The sequence below is a fragment of the Colossoma macropomum genome, unplaced genomic scaffold, assembly GCF_904425465.1.
Source record: "Colossoma macropomum unplaced genomic scaffold, Colossoma_macropomum, whole genome shotgun sequence".
Classification (NCBI taxonomy): domain Eukaryota; kingdom Metazoa; phylum Chordata; class Actinopteri; order Characiformes; family Serrasalmidae; genus Colossoma; species Colossoma macropomum.
Window position 1 is genome coordinate 1,265,091 of NW_023494808.1, and position 22,668 is coordinate 1,287,758.

Below are 22,668 nucleotides of genomic sequence, written 5' to 3' on the forward strand. Positions count from 1 at the left end.
TAGTAGGGAACGGAGTACAAATACTTAAAATGGAACTTAAGTACAGTAGAAAATTCAGTACAAATACTTAAAACAATACTTAAGTATAACAGTAAATTCACTACAAACACTGAAAATAGTGCTTAAGTATAGTAATGGATTCAGAGGAAAGACTTAAAATGCTACTTAAGTGCAGAGTGGAGTGTTCTGTTCTACGTACACTTGCCAGCGTCTGGATCATTCTGCTGCAGTTCTCGCTTCTTTGTGTTGAGCTGATTGATCTTGTCTTGCAGCAGTTTCTGGAGCTCTGCATGAAACCCACATTAACCAGCACACAAACAGAGACTTAGCATGTTGTGAATTTCCAGCTAACGGCGATGCTAATGACGCACTGCATTCAGACAGGAAGGTAAAAGGTCAGAGTAAACGAAATAACAGCTAAATGAAATGTTGTAACGTCTTTTCTGCTCTTTTCTGGATTGAAGGCGGTGCGTAAATCAGAAATTCTATCTCTGTCATTTATACTGACATTTCCTATTACGTGTGAATTGGTCATAAACATTACAGACATCCTGAGGTGAACTGGCATCACCCACCTCCCCATGGAGAACGAATCCCCTCTGAATAGGTCTTGAGCATAAATAAGCTACACATCCTCTACAGAGAATATACTTCTGTACGTTTTCATACACAGTTACTGTTTACTAGCTTAATTTATCAAATTAGAAAAAAAAATAAAACGTAAAATGTGGCCTGTGCGAAAGATAAGGTAGATCTTTATTTTATGTTTGATTTCCCCCCCTAATATATTAACCCTCTACTACACGGTGTTGCCTTATGGCAGCAATTATGTTATCTAAATTTGACTAAAAAGCAGCAAAATAAAATCTGTGTTTTCCTATTTAATTGGGGAAAGGGGGTCTTTTACTTTAAAAACACAAATACTTTATGACATCACATGATGTTGTTATTACCATACAATCCAATTACCAATTAAAATTGTATTAATTTCTAATATTTGTAAATATTGGGACGTACATTTTATGAAATATAAGTTGGATTTGTTTGGTCCTCTTTTCAATAAAATGCCAAATGCCCCACTTAAAATATATATATATATATATATATGTGTGTATTTTTTTCTTGTTCAAATATTTTCATCCTTTAAGCAATTTTAAATAAAAAAAAACACAATAAAACAATTTTAGCATCTTGAAGTAATAATTCATGGAATAGAGGGTTAAATAAACAGACACTGTGCACATGTAAACTGACCAGAGCTGTGAAAACTTTTTCTGTTATGGTTGTATTTGAATGCCCTGGTTCCCTTCACCACCACAGTAAAGCACTGCATTATGCAGGAAATTCCAGCAGAATTCCCCTTTAAGAAAGCAGCTCTTTTGGGTTTGTTACTGTGAGTGTGGAACAGCACACCTTTAATCTTGGACTCAGACGTCTCGCCGGCGATCCGGCTCCTTAAGCTGTCTATCTCGTTGCTCAGCGACTTGATCTCCATAACTGCGGTGAGAATTCGAGCAGAATTTCAGATTCACCAAATCACAGGATTCTCTCCCAATCGATAAACATTCAAGAAGTCAAGCCACGCTTCGCTTACTTTTTTTAAGGTTCTCTACTGGCAGGATTTCAATTTGAGACGACAGTTCTGGAAAACATATCAAACAGAATATCAGTGATGGAGTAAATCGAAAATATCGGAGTAAATTGAAAATATTCCCAATATATGGTTAAAGAGTACATCATTCTCCTATCAGTTACAGGTATATGTAGGAAACTACCAAACAGTCTGTATAGAAAACACCAGAAAACTCCAAGCAGAGGCCTGTAAGTGAACTTTTGAACTTTAGTCAGAAGTAGGCCAGATGTTTATCACTGCTGTTGGAATAAAACCCATTTTTGTTGTTACTCAGTTTTTGACATAATTTGAAAATGCCTGTTTTCCTTTACATTGTGTGTAAATTTCATGAATTTTCGATGATCTGATCAAAAGAAACGGCCCAAAATGACTTTTTTCCTTCTCCTGTAAAGTTACTATTTTGGGGATACAAGGTTTTGTTCCGACAGCAGTGGTAAGCGTTATAGAAGTGTGTAAGGACTTTGTGGTGTAAGCTGGCGCTACGTTCAACAGGAGATACATTTCTTAAAAAATAAATAAATAAAAACATATTTCGTTTGGACCTAATTGTACCCAAAAATGGGGAACATTTTTTGGATATAATGGTGGGCAACCAGGTAATGGAATGTTTAAAGAGGGAGGGGTGATTACCTCATCACCCCTAAAACCTGTATAAAAATGGGAACTCTGTACATCGTTTGGCACTGGATTTCCAGAGATTGAAGCCTTTTCTATTTTCAACCAAAGCCAGCTTCTAAAGTGTTTTTTAAGGATATGAAATAGAATAATTATTAGGTGCAGGTTAATTATAAGAGCTTTAGACAACACTCAGTGTCCACCGTGAGTGGTAGGATTCGATTGGGGCATGACATCAGAGTCTTGTGTCCAGATTTTTCCTTATAATGTTTCCCACACTGACATTCTATCAGTGACCATCTAAACAGGTTTACCACTCATTTAGTTAGAGTCCAGTCGAATGCACTTTCGGTCATCTTCTCGTGCTCCTATAGGAACCTCTTCTATGAATACTGACAGATATTTATCCAGAATCACCTTGAAGACTCTTCTTATACCATTTAAATAATTTTATCATGAATGCAAATAATATAAGAATAAATACAATAAATAAGATAAAAATTCTCTTATTTTTTCTTAACTTTTTTCTAAGAATAATTCTGTGAACATGTGTTATTCTTGAAAAAGAACCTTTTAGCCAACTGTGTTTTGCACACAGAGGAATTAGACCTCCGTATTTAACCCATCCATGCAGTGAAACACCACATACACACTAGTGAACACACACACTAGGGGGCAGTGAGCGCACTTTCCCAGGGAGGTGGGCAGCCCTATCCACAGCGCCCAGGGAGCAGTTGGGGGTTAGGTGTTTTGCTCAAGGGCACTTCAGCCACGTACTGCCGGCTCAGGGGATCAAACCGGCGACCTTCCGATCACAGGGCTGGTTCCCTAACCTCCAGCCCACGACTGCCCCCCTTATATCACAATCTTATGACAGACTCCCACTCGTCTCAGGCTGTAGTGACGAGTTGAGCATATAAATTTATCAAACTCAGTGCTGCCTCTGCTGCTCCTCATCCTCGTCTCTTGTTTTCCATTGTCGTCACAAAATTATCTTATTTTCTAAAGAGGATTTTTCCTGTTGGCTGTTTCTTCCTCCATCACCTGTAGCTCTTGACTGCTAAAATTTTTTAAACAATTGGTTTGATATTTTTCAACCATTATGCTCCTCTGAGTGGATTAAATGATGGAAATTACAGTTAATACAAATTCAAAATGTATCTTGCAGCATTTTATGATACTTGCGAGCTTCTTGCGGAGTTTTACACAGCAGTGTTCTTTAAAACTAGGTGAGAAAGTGGTCAGTAGAGAGCAGCAGCAGCACCACCCTCTGCTGGCCAAAACAAGCACAGTGTGAGAAGTCTGCTTTGCTGCCAGCTTTCTTAGGACCTTCCTCTGTGTTTTTAATTCACTGTTAAAAGCGGGGACATTTCTGGGGACAGCCCACCAAAAATTGAGATTTGTCCCATGAAAACTGGTCAGTACTCAAAACTAGTCAGGAAAGCTTTGGCCAAACTTTCAATGGCAAGAAGCTCGGTCAGACTTTCAAAACACGTCTACTGCACGGCTTTGCTTCAATAATACAGCACTTCCACCTTCAGTTTCACACATTGTAGAATTTAAGCTAACATTACTGAGCGTTTTGAAGCCGGCCAGATCCACTAGTGCTGTCATATAACGTAAACTAAAAGCATATAGAGCTCATCAACATGGCTGCTATTCATTTTGAGACAGGGGAGGGTGCGTGTAAGTGGTAACACTTGCCCTCATTCTGCTTTTGGCTATATAGACCATCCTAGGCCTCATCACTGATGGAGATGAAACAGCCTACAGAGACGAGGTCAGCGCTCTGTCAGAGTGGAGCCACGACAGCAACCTCTGTCTCAACATCAGCAAAACGAAGGAGATGATAGTGGACTACAGGAGGCGGCAGAGGGGTGGTCACTCTCCCCTGTTCATCAATGGAGACGAAGTGGAGAGTCAGCAGTGTGAAGTTCCTTGGCGTACACCTCACTGATGACCTCACCTGGTCCCTCCACACCAACACTACTGTGAGATCTGCCCGTCAGCGTCTTTCTTCCTGCGTAGGCTCAGGAAGTTTGGTCTGCCACCTCAGATCCTCACCAACTTCTACAGATGCACCATCCAGAGAGCATCCTCACAGGCTGCATCACTGTCTGGTACAGCAGCTGCACCGCCTGCGACCGCAAGGCCCTTAAAGGAGTGGTGAGGACGGCAGAAGCCATCATAGGCAACAAACCACCAGCCTTACAGGACGACTACCAGTCCCGCTGCCTCAGGAAGATCAAACAGATCCGGTCAGACAGCGTCATCCAGCACACGGCCTGTTCACCATCCTGCCATCAGGCAGGAGATTCCGCAGCATCCAGGCTGGAACAACCCGGCTAATGAACAGTTTCTACCCACAGGCTGTCAGGCTTCTGAACGAGCTGTGAAGCTGTGGGTCCTTCAACAACTACCATCTCACTCAGTCACTCTGTCAGCATTATTATTATATCATATCTCTGATATGGACAATAACACTTTAACACTAAGTCACTTTAAAAACAATAACACTGAGTCACTTAAGTCACTTTAAAATGTATATTGTCTCCATATTTTGTGTATATTTTGTGTTTATTTCTCTATATTTTGTGTTTATTTAATATATTTCACTTTGTTTTTTACATTTTCCTTTTACTTTGTTTACTTTCTGTAGAGTGACTATCTGAGCCTCACCACAAGCATTTCAATGCATGAATGTCCTGACATGTTGTGCAAATGACAAATAAACTTGAAACTATATTGTTCATAAATGGTAGGAGCTGGAAACAGTTTTCATGTGTAGCCAGGATGTGTTATGTGTGTGAAATAATCCCTAATCCTGTTCAAATAATTTTAAATGAATCAGAATAAAACTGAAACGTATAATCTTGTGCGTCAGCTTCCCCACACAGTAAAGGATCTTTCAAAAATGCTGGAGGAAGAATTAAAGATGGTGGTGAACTGGATTGAAGGCAATCAACTGATACTAAATTTACAGAAAAGTATAATAATCGGGTCCAAATCATCACTGAAAGGAGAACCAAAGTTAACATTAAATACAGGTGTAACATAAAACATACTGAGAACATAATTTAAAAAATGGGAAATGTCTTATCAGTTATAAGTAGACGTGCAGCATTTTTAACACCGAGGTCACTAAAACTAGTGTCAGAATCACTGGCACTGTGTAATTTAGAGTATTGTGCTCCAATCTGGTCAAATCCAGCAAGGAAACATCTGACAAAACTGAAAATAATGCAGCAAGAATTACATTACAATGTCCACATAGAACCAACATTAATAAAATGCATTATAAACCTGAATGGTTAAAGGTTGAAGACGGGTGGAAGACGATTCTTACTCGACTTATTAAAAATACTTATGAACAAAAATATCCAACAGATCTATTTAATCAACTGGAGCAAGTAAAAGGTAGAGAAACTAATAAAACAAGATGTACGACAAAAAATTATTTCAAATTACCCAGAAAACTAACTACATGTGTGGAACAGTGATTTATAGAGCCATAAATGGGAAGGAATTCCCTACCAGTCTCACTGCTTAGAATTGAGGGTAAAATAATGTTTAACAAACTGATAAAAAATACTATTTAACAAATTTAGAGATCAGCTCAGTAGGTAGGTCCTTGACAGATGGAACAACACTACGGTGGGCAGGAATGTAGATATTTACCAGAATATAGTCACTAAAGTTTTTGTAAATATACACATGATATTTTCTTCAGTGTGATTTTTCAGTTTTCAATCGTCTTTCTTATGTTATGTTATGGTTATATTGTCTACTTTGTATTTTTTTCTTCTCTCTCAGTCTTTTTTTTTGTTTTTCTTGATTTTTTACTCTTGTGTTTTGTATGACTGGTATTGTTAATTGTTACCGCACTATTTTCGCTATGTATGATGTGTCTATTGGACCCTAGGAAGAATAGCAGCTATCACAATAGCAGCTAATGGGGATCCTAAAAATAAACAAATAAACAAATAAACAAAAAATAAACATGGATGTTTGAATCTGGCATGATTAAGAGCATCAAAGGAGGAAAAACATCTCACGGTCATAGGAAGCCTGGAGGTCATCACACACCGCGCTAAGGTCCTCCAGCTTCGTCTCCAAATCTAGAAGAAAGAAACGTCTCACTATCATCAGCTCTGACTACGTATGTCGTTTTAGTTAGACTACAGGACACTGTCCCACACCATATCTCTCATCTTTTGCTTGATTATATAATAATGTAGATTTTCATGGAGCATAAATCCAACTCAACTCAACAGATTTGAAGATCCTGATCATCTCAGATTAATACATTCAAAAAATCATGTGATCATTTCTAGTAGATAGTGTACAAAATGCCAAGGTTGTATCTTCATTAGTTTCTTAGATATGGAGGCTTAAAAGGTGGACGTGTGCCTTAAAATAAGTGCCTTGTATAATAAGCCATAACTTTTGAACTATTAATGCCTTCACTAATTTCACATTGGCTGGACTAGTACTGACTCTCCTAATTACACTGTAAATGGATATTCATTGCAATTTTTAAAGAAGGGGTCTTCGCGTAAATGGTAGCCCTAACGTTAAGCAGTTGTGAGTTTGATCCTCGCTGATGCCACAGCCATACGAGAGATCATAACCGTCCTGTCACTCTGCATGAAGGTGGTTCTCCAGGACCCCGGTTGGTGAGCACCACTTTAAAGGAACTGCCTGACGGGATTCCAAACCAACACAAAGAGGACTGTCTTACACCGGTTCCTGCCCAGCAGCTTGGTAATCCTCTCTTCTTTCATTCTCACCAGCTTCTGAAGATCTAGGAAGACAGAGTTGAAGGTGGAATGAATAACGTATTGATTAGTTGATGAAACTAACTCGGCACCCGAGTCTCACCCAACTGACAGCAGGAGGAGGACAGAGTGAGTGGAAGACCGACGACAGCCACTAAAGCAGGGGTCGGCAACATGTGGCTCATTTACTGCCCTGTTGTGGCTCCACAGCTGAATCAGATTAGTAGGTAAAAATAAAATAATCCTCCTTTACAGTAAAATAAAGCTCTGCTGATCGTTCAACACAGTTTAACAATAAATGGTCTTAAACTCTGGAGTTACTGTAGAACTGCTAATTCACCCTTTAACCCTGAAGATCAGCGCAGACTGCTGGTCACCATAGCAACACAGACAACAGTCTCGCCTAGCTAGTAGCTAACAAAACGGCAAAGAGAGAGATTTAAGACAAGCATTGATAATTTGGAGACGAATGGACTTATTTATGTTTATAATCACTCCAGCTGGTTTCCTGATACATTTAATCTGCAATGAGAAACTGTCAAACCCTAAAAGGTCATGAAGCTGAAGTCAGTTTCTCTTTCACCAGCTTCTTGTTCGAATTTTTCCATTCCGCCTTAAATGGTGCAGCAGTTACATTCTGGTGCCTCAGGCACCATTTAAGGTGGAACGGAAAAATTAGAACAAGAAGCTGGCGAATGAGAAGCGACTTCAGCCTCGTAAAAATCAAACGTTGAGAAACATTTTACAAGAAACTGATCTACTTTTGAGGAAAAGTTTCCTGCCAGAGATGCGAGAAAAGCAGTTATAGCTGAGTTAAAGATTAAAGCAGAGCAAAGTAACCCTGTGTTTTTGTTTATACTTTTATCCTATACTAGGAGATACTGAGACATGTTTACAGCCAAAATGGTGAAATGGACATAAAATATTGTGGCTCCCAAGTTGGTTTGATTTTTGTTCAAAGGACAAAATGGCTCCTCTTAACATTTGGGTTGCGACCCCTGCACTAGTGGCATGAAGACGCCGTCCGAGTCCTGAACTCTGTCTCCGAGGCCAATGTGCCATGCCTCACGGTGGTCAAGCTGCGAGGCGAGGGAGGTGATCTGGGAGGAGGGAGGAGAGCAGCAGCAACAGAATGAACAGAGGAGCTGAAAAGGCCTGAAAAGTCGTGCAGGAAGCCACAGCAAGGTGGCCAGCTTTGCTTTTGTTTTTGTTTTTGTTCGGTTTATGCTGTACTTTGTGCGCAAATTACATAGTAAAATTCTTGATGCAAACTGTCTCTCCTGCCTCATACACCCTTCCTCCTCCCGGGGAAGCACAGGCAGAGCTACGGAGCCTATAATGAAATGCCTTAAGGCCTCAATAAGCTAAAACTAAAATATGTAGGGAAAACAATGGAAGTCCATACAAATGGAGCCTCTGAATTGTTCAAATTAAGTATTCCTGTAAGTATAATAAGGAGCAGCCCACCTTCTATTTGAAATTCTGCTGCCGCCTTCTCTGCTTGTGCGCGAATCTGAGTCTCCTGAAGCTCCAACTGAAGACTCAGGATTCTGGCAACTGAAGGAAAACCAAACAAGTCAAAGTCAAAGTCAAGTCACAAATAACAAACATTGGAAAACAAACAACATTAAAAGTAGTGATAGAACCACTTTTGGTTCCCAAAAAACTTTCAGTGGATGCTTCCTTATTAAAATGAGATGTGTGAGTGTAAAGAGTCAGTCACCTTTGCATGATATAAAGGTTCTAGGAGGAACCCTAAAAAGGATATAGAAGCTATCCATTATATGAGGGTTCTTTAAAACTCTTTTTCAGACACGGTAACCTGGTTTTTAGGGAGTGGCTATGCCATGACATTTAGTTTATTGCTAGGACTACAGAAAAATCCACAAAAAAGTTCCTACCAGAAAATAAAAGTCACAAATCACCAGTGAGTGTCATACAGGAATATTTAGAAATGTATAATTAATGTTTGACAGCAATAATAAATTATCAGCTTTGTAAATTGAGCTGATCTATTGAATGATAGAATTTAGAGAAATAGATAAATAAAAATAAATTTACTCAATTTTTAATTGACAGCTGATGTTTTTTCCATAACCATCTGAACTAATTTCAGTGCTTGTAAAGAAAAGGGCCACCAGTGTTTGATTTCCTCATGTAAGAAAGTTAAAATGTTTCATCTGAGAAACTCACGCAGATCCTGGTTGCTATTCTTCAGTCCGCCGATTTTGTCCTCTATCTGCTTTCTCTTTTCCGAGAGCTGTTTCTCCAGATCTGAGGGACGTACGAACGTACAGATGTCAGCTCTACATGTTAAAGCTGTAGTCCTGGTAAACTACAGTCATAAAAAAGATGGTTCTTCAAGGGTTCTTTAGCACAGAAAATGGTTCTATATAGATCCATGAACACTCAAAGAACCCTTTACTCTATTAAAGGGCTCTCTGCATCATAAAAGGTTCTTCAGATTGATGGAGAATGTGCTGTATAGGGTTCTATATAGAACATTTTTGAAAAGGGTTCCATATAGCACCAAAAAGGGTTCTTCTATTGTTATGATGCCAAGCTTGACACAACGGAAGAAACCTTGCTATACAGAACCATATACAACACATTCTCCATCAATTTGAAGAACACTTCCACGATGCAGAGAATCCTTTAACCATGCAAAGGGTTCTCTGAGTGCTCATAGTTCTATATAGAGCCATTTTATTTACTAAAGACCCCTTAATAAACCATCTTTAAGTGTGTACCCTTCAGTGAAGCACCTGAATGTACCATAAACTTTACACTACAGTACATTATCTAGCATTTAGTGAGTACATTTATCACAATATCAGGATTTACATGTCAACAGAAAGAGAGGGGTATTAATTAATTAATTAATTTGCTATCAGGTGCAGTTCTCCAGTATTAGAACCAGCTTTTCTGGGCTCTAGCTCACTGCATTAACATCAGTTCAAACAGATTAATTCCAGTGTCGCACCTCCCTTCTGAGACAGGCTGCGGTTTAGAACCTCCAACTGGCCCTTTACTGCCAAAATCTCTCTCTCCGTAGCCGCGATCTCATTATCTGTGGAAAAAGAAGCGGTTATAATAGCATTCTTGACTGAAATCATCTTAAATTCAAGTCAGTATGTGGAATATTTCTCATTATTATTTCTCATTATGATTGCTGTAGGACTATTATGTGATTTATACACTTATTTTTACAGTTTTTGTCCTTGATTAAGTATTTTACAGCAGTAAAACTGAATAGTTTTGGTTGTTTCAAACATTATTTCTTGAAAACACTATGACTTGAAACGTAGAGCAATGTCTGGAAATGGGTTGAACAATCTCATGATAATACTCTTAAAACACGATTTAAAGTCATTTCATTGGTAAAATACGATGAAAATGTGTCAAAATGTTACTGCTGTTGAAGTTACTCATAGAAAGAAAAAGAAGCAGCCATCACCATATCAACACAATGTATTACTGACACTAAATGGGAATTTTAACCCTTAAACGCACGGCTGCTGCAATCCACGGCATTCTGCTTTCACAGGTAAGTGTCAAAGTGTTGCACAAAGTATTTTATTTTATTAGCTTTCAATTGTCAATCAGATATTTTGGCAGGTTTCACCATCAAGTCAGTTTATCAGTTTGTGTTAGATAAGCTCTCCGGACAAAAAAATGTGTCACCTTGTTTGATTAAGGTGGCAGTAACTTCAGGCTCCTGCGCACAAGGGTGATCGGGCTATAAATACCTGCAGGGTGTGTGACGAGATTCATAGATTGAGAAAAGGTGGTACAGTGCAGTGAATGTCTCATTCGATGTGTGGAAAATGCGTCACAAAACAGATGTTAATGACTGGGAAAAAAGAGTGATTACATTTGGGCATGTCAAAGGCCACAGTGTGAAGAACGTAGCTGAATTTGCAGGTGTATCGAAGCGTACGGTCATACGGGTTGACCAGCAATGGCAAAAATCCCAGTCTATTTGTAGCTTAAAGATGAAACTGAGGGACAATGACTGCCAGGGTGTTTTTAACAGGTTGTAGATAAACATCGCTACAAAAATCACTTTGTTTCCAGGCAAGAATTGCTTCTAGAAGTCAACACAGATTCTTCACAACCAATTGCCTTAAGACCTCTCCGCGGGGAACTGCATACCATAAACATATGGAGCAGAGTGACATGCAAGAGGCCTTTGGTCACTTCTGCTCACAGAGTTGCTGGTTACAGTGGACGAAGAGACACAAAAACTGGACTGTTCTTGACTGGAAACGTGTTATCTGCTCAGATGAATCTGGTTTCTGCCTGTGTGTGAGTGACGCTCGGTGTTGTGTTCATCGTAGACCTCAGGTAGTCTTCAATGAGGACTGTGTGGAGGTGTGGTTCAAGCTGGAGGAGCACTGTGATGATCTGGGGTGTTTTAATTATGCAGAAATGGGTTGTTTGGTTGAGGTGACTGTAAATTTGACCCACAGTGCCAACACTGAGCTGCTGGACAACCAGGTTTTGCCTTTTCCTCATCATCTTATTGAAGCAAACATGACTGATTGGCATGATGAACATTCAGGAGTGTTCACACATCTAAACTGGCCCACAAAATCACCAGATTTGAATCCTCTTGAAAATCTGTGGAACAACCTGGAGCAACGAGTAAGACGCCAGGAAGGCTCCACGAAATCTGGCTGAACTGTGTGATTCTTTCATGCAAGAGTGGCTGAACATTGATGTCACCTACATCAGGAAAATTGTCCAGTCCAGGCCAGGCCGCAGCTTTTGTTTGTGCTTGTGGAGATTTTGACACACTATTAGGTACGTTTCAGTCACAAGTGACCAATTTTTTGTCTGGTGAGCTTATAAATCACCGAGGAATGTACAGGCGGCTGTATTTAAGGGTTAAAGCCCTTAAGGTTTAATGGTTACTATCTTTCATATCTCGGGATATCCTTAGATTTACGCATAATTAATGTGGGACATGTAAACAAAGTCATTCAGAGTGGTCTGACGTGGTTCTACAAAAACTTACCGTGTCAGATCTGTTCACAGTGGTGGTGATAGGAACCAGACGTCCCCCTCTAAAAGCTCCCTCACCGAAAGTTCCTACATGAAATGGTTATGAATTCACTGCCTGATGACTGAGACACTGTTTTATGATAGTTTAGAGAACTTAAACTCCATTCATGGTGGAGGGATACATGCAGGGCACTGTGAGGCAAAATAGTCCCCAAAGAAAACTTATTATTTCAGATTTTCCACTATTTTCCATCATCAACATTCCATATAAACTCAGAAGACTCGTGTAGGTTCACTGGTGGTTCTGGACAGTAAATAAAATGTCTATATTTGTGTTGTAGTCATGGCGACCCCTGGTTTCCTATCACCACCACTGTAAAGACATCTGGACCATTTCACACCAAACCACTCTGAATCTCTCTGTTTACACCTCAAACATTCAATTAAGCAGGAATGTAGACTAATCGTAACAGGACAATAATGTCTGGTAATTGCGCTGCTCTCAGATTTGACCCATTTAAAGAAACATACAGACGACCAAACTGATGCCATGTCCACTCACCAACTGCTTTGCCTTTCTCCTTCTCTTCTTTCAGATCGGACAGCAGGAACGTCAGATCTCTCAGACGTGCCTGAAGGGCTGTAAATCATACCAAACACATCAGGCTATAAACACAATAACAATGCAAAACTGAACAATAACATGTTTTAAAGCTACAAAAGTGGTGAAAACACTAATAAGTTACCCTTAAACTCTTCTTGTGCCTTCAGCAGGTCAGCCAGTTTGCTCTGAAGGACTTTTAAGTCCTCTTGTTGTCTGATGATCTCCACGACTGAAATGAAACATTAACACATATAAGACGAGGAGCCGAACATGTTCTGACTATATAAACGTTATCGTCACAGAATAATATCGTCGTTGTCAGGACCAAACCTTTCATCTCAATTATTACTGTTCGATTATTTTTATTTTTCTCCATCAACTTCCTTATATATTGAACGCATTTACATGCACTCAATAATCTGATAACTGCAGAAAATCAGATTGTGTCAGTAACACGTTCAGCGTGCTTACACGTAATAATCTGATAACTGCAGAAAATCAGATTGTGTCAGTAACACGTTCAGCGTGCTTACACGTAATAATCTGATAACTGCAGAAAATCAGATTGTGTCAGTAACTTGTTCAGAGTGTTTACATTTAATAATCTCATAACTGCAAAAAATCAGACCATGTCAGTAACTGGTTCGGTGTGTTTACACTTAATAATCTGATAACTGCAGAAAATCAGATTGTGTCAGTAACTGGTTCGGTGTGTTTACACTTAATAATCTGATAACTGCAGAAAACCAGATCGTGTCAGTAACTGGTTCGGTGTGTTTACACTTAGTTGCTATGTAACAGACATGACAGTTGATTGTTGACTTTGATCGAGTAGGTTAAGATTTCCTAACTGGAGATAAGATGTAAAATAAGATACAATTTCTAAATTAAGATCAGATTTGGTTCTGTAATACAACTTTGTGAAAAATCGTATCTTGACCTGTCAGATCTGAACGTAAGTATGTACCTCAGTCAGCTCTTGATGTATTTGTACTTTTTGAACTTAATTTAATTACGCCACACATTTCCATTCAATCCAATCAGTCAGTACACACACACTTTGTTATCTCAACGTAAAGTTCAGCTGCTGATGGAACAAATCTGAAACATTTCAGTGCAGTTTATTTGGGTTTTATTGGTGTAAAATTCTCTTTAGATCCACCTAAACAGTTTTCATTCACTGAAATATACTTTTTCGGTCCATCTTACATTAACCAGTTATTTAAAAATAACACACGTCATTTATTTAATCTCCACAGGTCAAACAACCCTGTTGGTTTGTTTTGAGTGTATTCTAAACAGGCTTAGTGTTCACACTGTTCTTAACCGGATCAAGATTTACAGGAAAGATGTTTACAGTGTGGCCTGAAGCTCTGGTCTGCATTTCTCTAAACCAAACCTACCTTGTTTGGAGGAACCATCACCAGCGTTCAGTTGTTTGAGCTTCTCCTCCAGCTGTTTCTGTAAAGCTAATTCAGTATGATAGAAAACAGTTAGACCAAGGAAAAATCTTGTTATATCTTGCGTATGTAATACTTCAGGATCTATATGTCATTGCTGTGAAATTTATAGTTTATTCTACCAAAAATAACCCGATTTGAAAACAAATTTCCATTCTCACCATCTCAGATTTGCTCAATACTTTCAGGAAACAATGTCACTGTGGCCGACAGACAATGTCTCGAATTTTAGGCTTGTGTCTTCATTAGTTTCTGAGATACAGAGGCTTTGACAATTGAGTTATATTTTTTGCTTTAAAATCTGCTCTAGTGAAAAAAATTAAGTGATAACTTTTGAAATTTTGATGCTAGTAGCAGGAATTCTTTTAGGAATTACTCTTTGGTTTAAAGCATGTTTAACCACCAAAATAGAACATACTTTATGCCATTTTTGGCTTGTTGAGAAAAATATGTCTTGTGAAATTAGATGTATTTGACCCTGTTTTCAATTTTAACAGTTCATAAATGAGACGGCTGTGCTACTTTGAAACCAATACCTAATTGGAAAAAAAGTACTGTGCAATGAGTACTAAGTACCAAAATTTGAAGGATCTGATACACTTCAGTGCGGAGATATTGAGGACCAAATTTGTGGAAATATACCCAAAAAAAGCCATAACATGGCAAAGATTCATTGCTGCATCTTTAGTTTAGTGGTTAAACAGGGAGCAGCTTGATTATGGCAAAAATCATAATTACAATTGTATAGGTATATTTTGGTATTGGTATATGATATATATTGAGATCATGACTATTTATTACTCACTAACTTTGGAAACATCATGCATTTCTTTATCTTTAAAAAAAAACTTGTCATTTTAACAGTGGATTTCTTTGAACTTTAAATATAATTCCACAGAAAAACAAATGAAAAATAAATGATAAATTATTTATAAAAAATTATAAATAACAAATAAAAATATTTAAATATTCATACATCTACAATATTAATAAATAATAATAAATGTAATAAAATAAATCTAAAAATTTATTAGGAATAATAAATAAAAATAAATGAATAAGATCAAACTCTGTTGTAGTGCATTTTCACAAACTACTAAACATAAATAAAAGTAATCAATAAAAAAATGAAACGAAAATAAATGAGATGAGTTTGGGCTTTTAGGGAGGGGTGAAAGTGCACCACTGTAAAGGAAAGAGGTTGGATTTAAAGCTGGATTTATATCACAAGACAAGTGAAAGCATCAATGGGACACAATGCGGCGCAATAATCAATTTATCTCAATTATTTTGACTGGTGGTCAAAATCGTAACTAAAAATAAAATTCAATTGATCGCCCAGCCCTATTTAAACGAATCTAAAACACCAGACCAAAGGTTCGACTTCAAGTTTATATCCTTTTGTGTAATATTCAGTTTAAAGCAATTATTAAAACAAAACCTGCTTCTATCTCAGTTAAAGAAGATGCAGGTTGAAAATAAGCAAATCTGAGCTGGTCAGTCAGTTGGCCTTCAGTAATAGGGAATTATTTGACCTGTGCTGCATATTAAGATTGATCAAAACCAAATAAAATCCCACAACATCGCCTACGCATTTATATAACCTAATGACACAGGTTTGACAAACTTGCTTCAACTATATGGACATTTTGCAGTATTAATATGTACTAGACAGCTCTTTAGACTATGTGTACCAGAAATATTCTTATTGAGAAACTATTATTTATTTAAACTTCACGTTAAATGCAGTAAAATGAATAAAATGCTGATATTTTAGTCTTTGACTTTGTCTTTTTTTAAGCAAAGTATCTGACAATACTAATATTATTGTGATATCATTGTGCATCCCAACAATTTACTATACACTTTTTGGAAAATAAATCATATATACATAAGGAAAAAAACAGTTCATTATAAAAAAGAATATCTTTTGAACATAAAACAAATTATGTGTCATTTTACAAACCCTTGATTTGTGCTGACTGTGCAGGACCTCCACTTCCTTTCTGCAGTTTATCAATCTCCGCTTGCAGCTTACTTATCTCTGCAACTGCTCAAAAAAAGAGAGAGGAAGAGTAGAAGCAGCCCTACCGTAACACACAGAGAGAGAGAGAGAGAGAGAGAGAGAGAGAGAGAGAGAGAGAGAGAGAGAGGGACAGACAGTGATCCGTACTTAAGCTGCCGCTGCCACTGCCGTCTTTGCAATTTGATGGACTCAGACTTCCCATCAATTTATTCAGCTCTTCTTGTGTTTTCTTCAGCTTTTCTTGAAGGGCTGAAAGAGGAAATGGGGACAAACCTTAACTCTCCAACAAACACCTTAACTCTCCAAACACCTTCACTTTCCAACAAACAGCAACACTCCAACAAACACCAACACTCTCCAACAAACACCTTCACTGTCCAACAAACACCTTCACTTTCCAACAAACACCAACACTCACCAACAAACAGCAACACTCTCCAACAAACACCAAAACTCTCTAACACCAACACTCACCGGCAAACACCAACACTCTCCAAACACCTTCACTCTCCAACAAACAGCAACACTCCAACAAACACCAACACTCTCCAACAAACACCTTAACTCTCCAAACACCTTCACTCTCCAACAAACACCAACACTAACAAACACCTTCACTCTACAACAAACACCAACACTCTCCAACAAACACCAACACTCACCAGCAAACACCATCACTCTACAACAAACACCAACACTCTCCAACAAACACCTTCACTCACCAACAAACACCAAAACTCTCCAACAAGCACCAACACTCTCCAACAAACACCTTCACTCTCCAACAAACTCCTTCACTCTCCAACAAACACCTTCCAACACCATCACTCTCCAACAAACACCTTCATTCTTCAACAAACACCAACACTCACCAACAATCACCAACACTCACTAACAAACACCATCACTCTCCAACATGAAAACTCTCCAGCAAAGACCTTCATTCTTCAACAAACACCATCACTCTCCAACAAACACCAACACTCTCCAACAAACACCAACACTCACCAGCAAACACCAACACTTACCAACAAACACCTTCACTCTCCAACAAACACTCACCAACAAACACCAAAACTCTCCAACAAACACCAACACTTACCAACAAACACCTTCACTCTTCAACAAACACAAACACTCACCAACAAACACCAAAACTCTCCAACAAACACCTTCACTCACCAGCAAACACCAACACTCACCAACAAACACCATCACTCTCCAGAAAACACCAACACTCACCAACATACACCATTACTCTCCCATAACCACCTTCACTCTCTAACAAACACTAAAACTCTCCAACAAACAGCAACACTCACCAGCAAACACCAACAAACATTAACACTCCCTAACAAACACCTTCACTCTCCAACAAACACCTTCCAACACCAACACTCTCCATCAAAAAACACCTTCCAACACCAACACTCTCCAACAAACACGAAAACTCTCCAACAAACACCAACACTCACCAGCAAACACCAACACTCACCAGCAAACACCAACACTCACCAACAAACACCTTCACTCTCCAACACTCACCAGCAAACACCAACACTCACCAACACCATCACTCTCCAATAACCACCTTCACTCTCCAAAAAACACCAAAACTCTCCAACAAACACCAACACTCACCAGCAAACACCAACACTCACCAACAAACACCAACACTTACCAACAAACACCTTCACTCTCCAACAAACACCAACACTCACCAGCAAACACCAACACTCACCAACAAACACCAACACTCTCTAACAAACACCAAAACTCTCCAACACCAACACTTACCAACAAACACCTTCACTCTCCAACAAACACCAACACTCACCAACAATCACCTTCATTCTCCAACAAACACCTTCACTCTCCAACAAACACCTTCCAACACCTTCACTCTCCAACAAACACCTTCACTCTCTGACAAACACCTTCCAACACAAACACTATCCAACAAATTCCAATGTTCTCCAATAAACACCAACACTCACCAACAAACACCAACATGCTACACTAGACACCAACATTTTTCAACAAACATGGACATTCTACAAAAAATGCCATCATTCTCCACTAGACAACAGTATTCTACAACAAACACCAACGTTCCCCACCAAACAAAATCATTCTCCACTAGACAACAGTATTCTACAACAAACACCAACATTCCCCACCAAACAAAATCCTTCTCCACCAAACACCATGATTTTTGTTTGTGTTTGTTAGGGGTTTGTTGGGGTTCGTTGGGGTTAGGTGTTTGTTGGGGTCTTGTGGTGTTTGTCGGATACTGCTTTGTTGGTTTGTTCTGGGTTGAATATTCAGGGCTGAGGTGTCCCAGTGTAGGACCAGCCCAAAAACCTGAATATCCAGGGTACCCTGTGAGAAGAGGCCAGCCTAATACTGACTCTTCATTCATGTACTGTTAGTGCATACCTGCAAGCTTGGCTGGTTCTGTCTCCATGGTGACATTCAACTCCAGCTTCTTTATGTCAACGTACTTCTGGAGAATGACTAAGACTAAGAGAACAAACTCAGGGTTAAAACACTCTTGAAATGTGTAGAACTGTGCATTCTGTTTATCAGGATTAGCTGCTTTTGAGGAAATATAGAGTCATAAAAATCTCTGAAGTGAATCTAGATTTAGTCAAGCCACTTTGAACTCAAAGTGTAGCTTCAAATACTTAATGCAGACATTAATATTTCATCACTTTTTTATTTAAAAAAATTAGGAATACTACATAAAAACTAAATTTGGCAGAAACAACTTTCAATACTAGGTGAAAGATAAAGGTTGAAGATAAAAGATTTCATGGGACAAAAAAATATGGCAACACTTTACTTGAAGAGTGTCTACGTAACACATTTATAACATCAAGAACAATTTCTTTTAAGTGTGTACTGTGTTTTGTGTGGTTTGGTCCTAGATTGAAGTGCTCTAGGATGAAGAGTGGCGCTCAGAGGCAGTGAGCAGTGCCAAAAGTCAGCGGTGGTTCATTAAAAACAAAGTGTTTGAGTTTTGGGAAGCTGCCAGTCGTCTGATCTGCAGTGCCGTTACTCATCGGTTCTGCTGTGTTGTTCTGCTTACTATAGCCTGTGGAATGTGTCCACATCAGTCCGGAGGGAACCCCACTGTGACGTATTGTGTGTCACTGATTTACTCAGTGGGGACCGTGAGCACCTGCAGCTCCAGGGTCCATCAGAAGGTTAACTGACTCAGTTACTACAGCATGGAAACACAGACACATGATGACGTTCTACGTACCGTCTTTAGCAGGACCTGCTGCTGTATCTCCGAGTTGTTTCAGCAGACTTTCCAGCTGAGCATGAAGAGCTTTACACACAAACAGAACCACTCAGGAGAACATACACAGAACAGAGCAGTGTGTATCATCAGCCATAAGACAAACCCACTGCACTGCTGTTCTAACAGCTTATTTATTCATCTTACATTATCTGGAAATGACAGCTGCTCTCCTGACATAACATGATTATTATTATTAATAATAATAATAATAATAATAATATAAGACACACTAATTACTGATACATTTTATATCACATTTCATTGTTGAGGCGTTGTAATTTAATGGGAATTTATATATGAGACCAGTTGACTGATGAAATATTATCGTTGTGTTTATATCTGGTTAATATTTCAGCTCAGCTCAGTCTTTCTGTAAGCAGTCAAACTCAGTATTTAAGATGGAATTTATCACTGAGAAATTGTGGTGCAGTATTTCAATAATTACATTTTGGAATTGACCGATGAAACCTTATTACATAATATTAAAATAACAGTATTACTTTTTAAATGCACATATACACATGTATATAGTATGTATGTATAGTATATATAGTATAAATGTCTATTCAGACCTATTCTGGGTCCACTGACTTACATTAAAAGTAAAGTAGGTTTTTTCCTTCTCCTGTAAAGTTACCATTTTTTATATACATACACACAGAGTGAAGTCTTACCTGCAATCTGCATTTCGGCCGCCTGAGCTGCACCCTTGCATGACAGTCTGCACTGTCTCAGCTGCCTCTTCAGGTCAAAGATTTCTTTGTCTGGAGATGAGATGGAGCAGATCAGACTCAGCTTTCTTAGTTCAGTCCAACTTCAGTATCATTACAAACGATTTAAGAATGCAGTGTTAGGACATTATGAAGCGGCTCACCGGCATTAGTGGCGTACAGACTCTTCTCCGTCAGTCTCTCGTTGCAGTCTCTCAGCTGCAGTTCTATACCTGCAGCAGAGAGCAGCACTGTTAGGACACTCAAACACAACGTCTGAGCCACTGCACGTCAAACAGGGCCTGGCAGGTTTACACGGAAAAAATCAACGAAAAATGTCGAAATTTAAGGTTGATGAATTGTTAACGATTGTTTCAGCAGACTCTAAATCACATCTTACATCCTAAAAAAGATCAGGAGAAAATATAGAGTTTTTAGAAAATGTATTGTCAAAAAGGCCTCTGACGAACTTAGTTGTGAAGTAATTTTAGCTTCAAATACTGCACACAGAAACTAATAATTCACAGATTTGACAGAAATGTAGGAATTCAAAATGAAAACTAAGTTCGTTATCGTAATTTTGAGAGTTGACAGAACAATTAGTTTTGAAGATGATCCAATAAACTAGACTTCTTGTTGAAATTCATATGTAAAACCAGCTGATTTCCAATGAAAGGTTATTGTTCAGACACTTTTAAACTCAATATTCTAAGATGTGATTTGGAACCTGATTCATAAAATTTATAAAAAAATAAAAATTCATAACTAAAAAAAATTTGGTGCAGAGATTTGAAATTTCGTGCGCAGGCAATAATTCAATTTCGGCATCATTTTTTTCAGACCTGCCAGGTTCTGGATGAGTGCACGAAATCATTTATACAACCGGTTCTAGGCTAACCTTACCAGTTAGTGGAGCTGCAGGTAAGACCTTTACGTTTAATTATCTTTTTGAAATTCTTCATAAACCTGTACTGTAAACATAACTGGAGCACTGCCAGCAGAAGTACCACTGTTTGTTTTTGTTCCTGTAGGAACCAATGGTTTCATCAACCTCACTGGAAACGGCAGCATTTCATGGACCATCCAACTTTATTTGTGCTAACTTTTGCACTCAAAGCCACAGCAAAACCATGCAACTAAATTCTGGGTCATATTGAATTTAAATGTGACCTACTCACCTTTACAGGTGTGTATGTATGTAGACTGTGATATGATTAAGAAAAAAGAAACAAAAAAGTTGCGTTAAGTTTGACTGTTTATAGAACATTTATAGAACATTTATAGAACATTATTTCACTGCAGTAATCTGTAGCAGTTTTACCTCTGCAGCATCTTCTTTAGTCTGTGGAGATCGAGGGACTGAAAAAAAAATAGAAATTAAATAAAATAAACCAAATTCATTTCTGAAAGCCAGTATGATACTACACAAAAAAGAACTAATCTCTATGAGAAACAGGCAGTTTCTAATATGCTAATATGAGCTAATATTCTGCCAACTTTTCACCTGCACCTTCTTCTCAACTAACCATGCACTGCCTGCTGAAAGTTTGGGATGTGTAGGTTTTCATTTTGTTTTTATTAAATGAGTACATTTTTAAATATATATTAAAAAAAAAGAATTTTACCAATTTTACCAACCAAAAACTGAAAGGACAAATAATAAAAGTCCTTCCTGAGGAACAACAACAAAGCCTAAACCATCACTTGCCAAAAGATGTTCCAATATACAGTTTCATGCAGAAGTATGGGCGTCAAATTTTATGTTGTTGTTTTTCTAAGTGTAAATAAGTAAACACTTCCTTTACAGAAAACATGCGTCTGTGGATTTTATTACACAGTTACTGTTTATTTGTGGAATCTAACATAAATAAAACATAAAATGTGTTCTGTGTACATGGCTGCAAGCTTTTAGTTTGAAAAATAAAACTGTCAAATCATTATTTAGGCAAAACCTGTTCTACATACTTAAGGAAAAGATACTTTGATAAACATGAATATTACACAGTTAGTAGTTCCTTCAAACCGTTACTTTCAAAGCAGATCTCTGTGCATAAAGTGTTATACTAGTCTTACCACTGATGCCCAAGGAGGTAAAGATGGAGGAGGACCACAGAGAGCAGAGCAGAAGCAGCTGAACGTAGCCCATCATTGCATCCTTGAATAACTCTCGATTTTCTGCACCACCGAGATCAGCTCCTCGGCTTTTGTACTGCACCAAGTGCCTGCACTGCCCCCAACCCTGCCGTCTTACACAATCATGTCATTCTGTTTCTGAGCAATGCTGTAGCCTCTCACCTCTTTCACAATTCTCACTTTACTGTTGGATGACTTAGCTCTGCAAGGTCATCTTCTGTCAGCAACACAGTTAACGCTCCATAAAGCTAAAACGGATCTCAGTCTCTTAGGTTCCTCAGTCTTGGGGACCTCAGTCACATGGCCCTCTGTCTTGGGATGCCTCAATCCTGGGGTCCTCAGTATTAGGTTTCCTCAATTTTGGGGACATCAGTTTTGGGTCTCCTCAGTCT

At 38.5% G+C, this 22,668-nt stretch overlaps 1 protein-coding gene across 1 annotated transcript in view; it reads right to left on the reverse strand.

Annotated features, from left to right (window-relative positions):
- LOC118798245 (myosin-1B-like) overlaps nt 1-22,363 on the reverse strand; it is a 49,484-nt gene extending 27,121 nt beyond the window's left edge. The window contains exons 1-20 of the mRNA XM_036557645.1: nt 22,217-22,363; nt 21,465-21,502; nt 21,322-21,346; nt 20,308-20,376; nt 20,108-20,197; nt 19,392-19,460; nt 18,563-18,646; nt 16,271-16,372; nt 16,064-16,147; nt 14,041-14,106; nt 12,780-12,866; nt 12,596-12,673; nt 10,010-10,096; nt 9,220-9,300; nt 8,494-8,583; nt 6,990-7,052; nt 6,304-6,366; nt 1,595-1,642; nt 1,414-1,497; nt 200-286 (exon numbers count right to left, since the gene is read on the reverse strand). Coding sequence (XP_036413538.1) covers nt 200-286; nt 1,414-1,497; nt 1,595-1,642; nt 6,304-6,366; nt 6,990-7,052; nt 8,494-8,583; nt 9,220-9,300; nt 10,010-10,096; nt 12,596-12,673; nt 12,780-12,866; nt 14,041-14,106; nt 16,064-16,147; nt 16,271-16,372; nt 18,563-18,646; nt 19,392-19,460; nt 20,108-20,197; nt 20,308-20,376; nt 21,322-21,346; nt 21,465-21,502; nt 22,217-22,292 — 1,471 coding nt within the window. The 5' untranslated portion in view covers nt 22,293-22,363. The remainder of the gene's footprint in view (nt 1-199; nt 287-1,413; nt 1,498-1,594; nt 1,643-6,303; nt 6,367-6,989; nt 7,053-8,493; nt 8,584-9,219; nt 9,301-10,009; nt 10,097-12,595; nt 12,674-12,779; nt 12,867-14,040; nt 14,107-16,063; nt 16,148-16,270; nt 16,373-18,562; nt 18,647-19,391; nt 19,461-20,107; nt 20,198-20,307; nt 20,377-21,321; nt 21,347-21,464; nt 21,503-22,216) is intronic.
- Nucleotides 22,364-22,668: the final 305 nt, after the last annotated feature.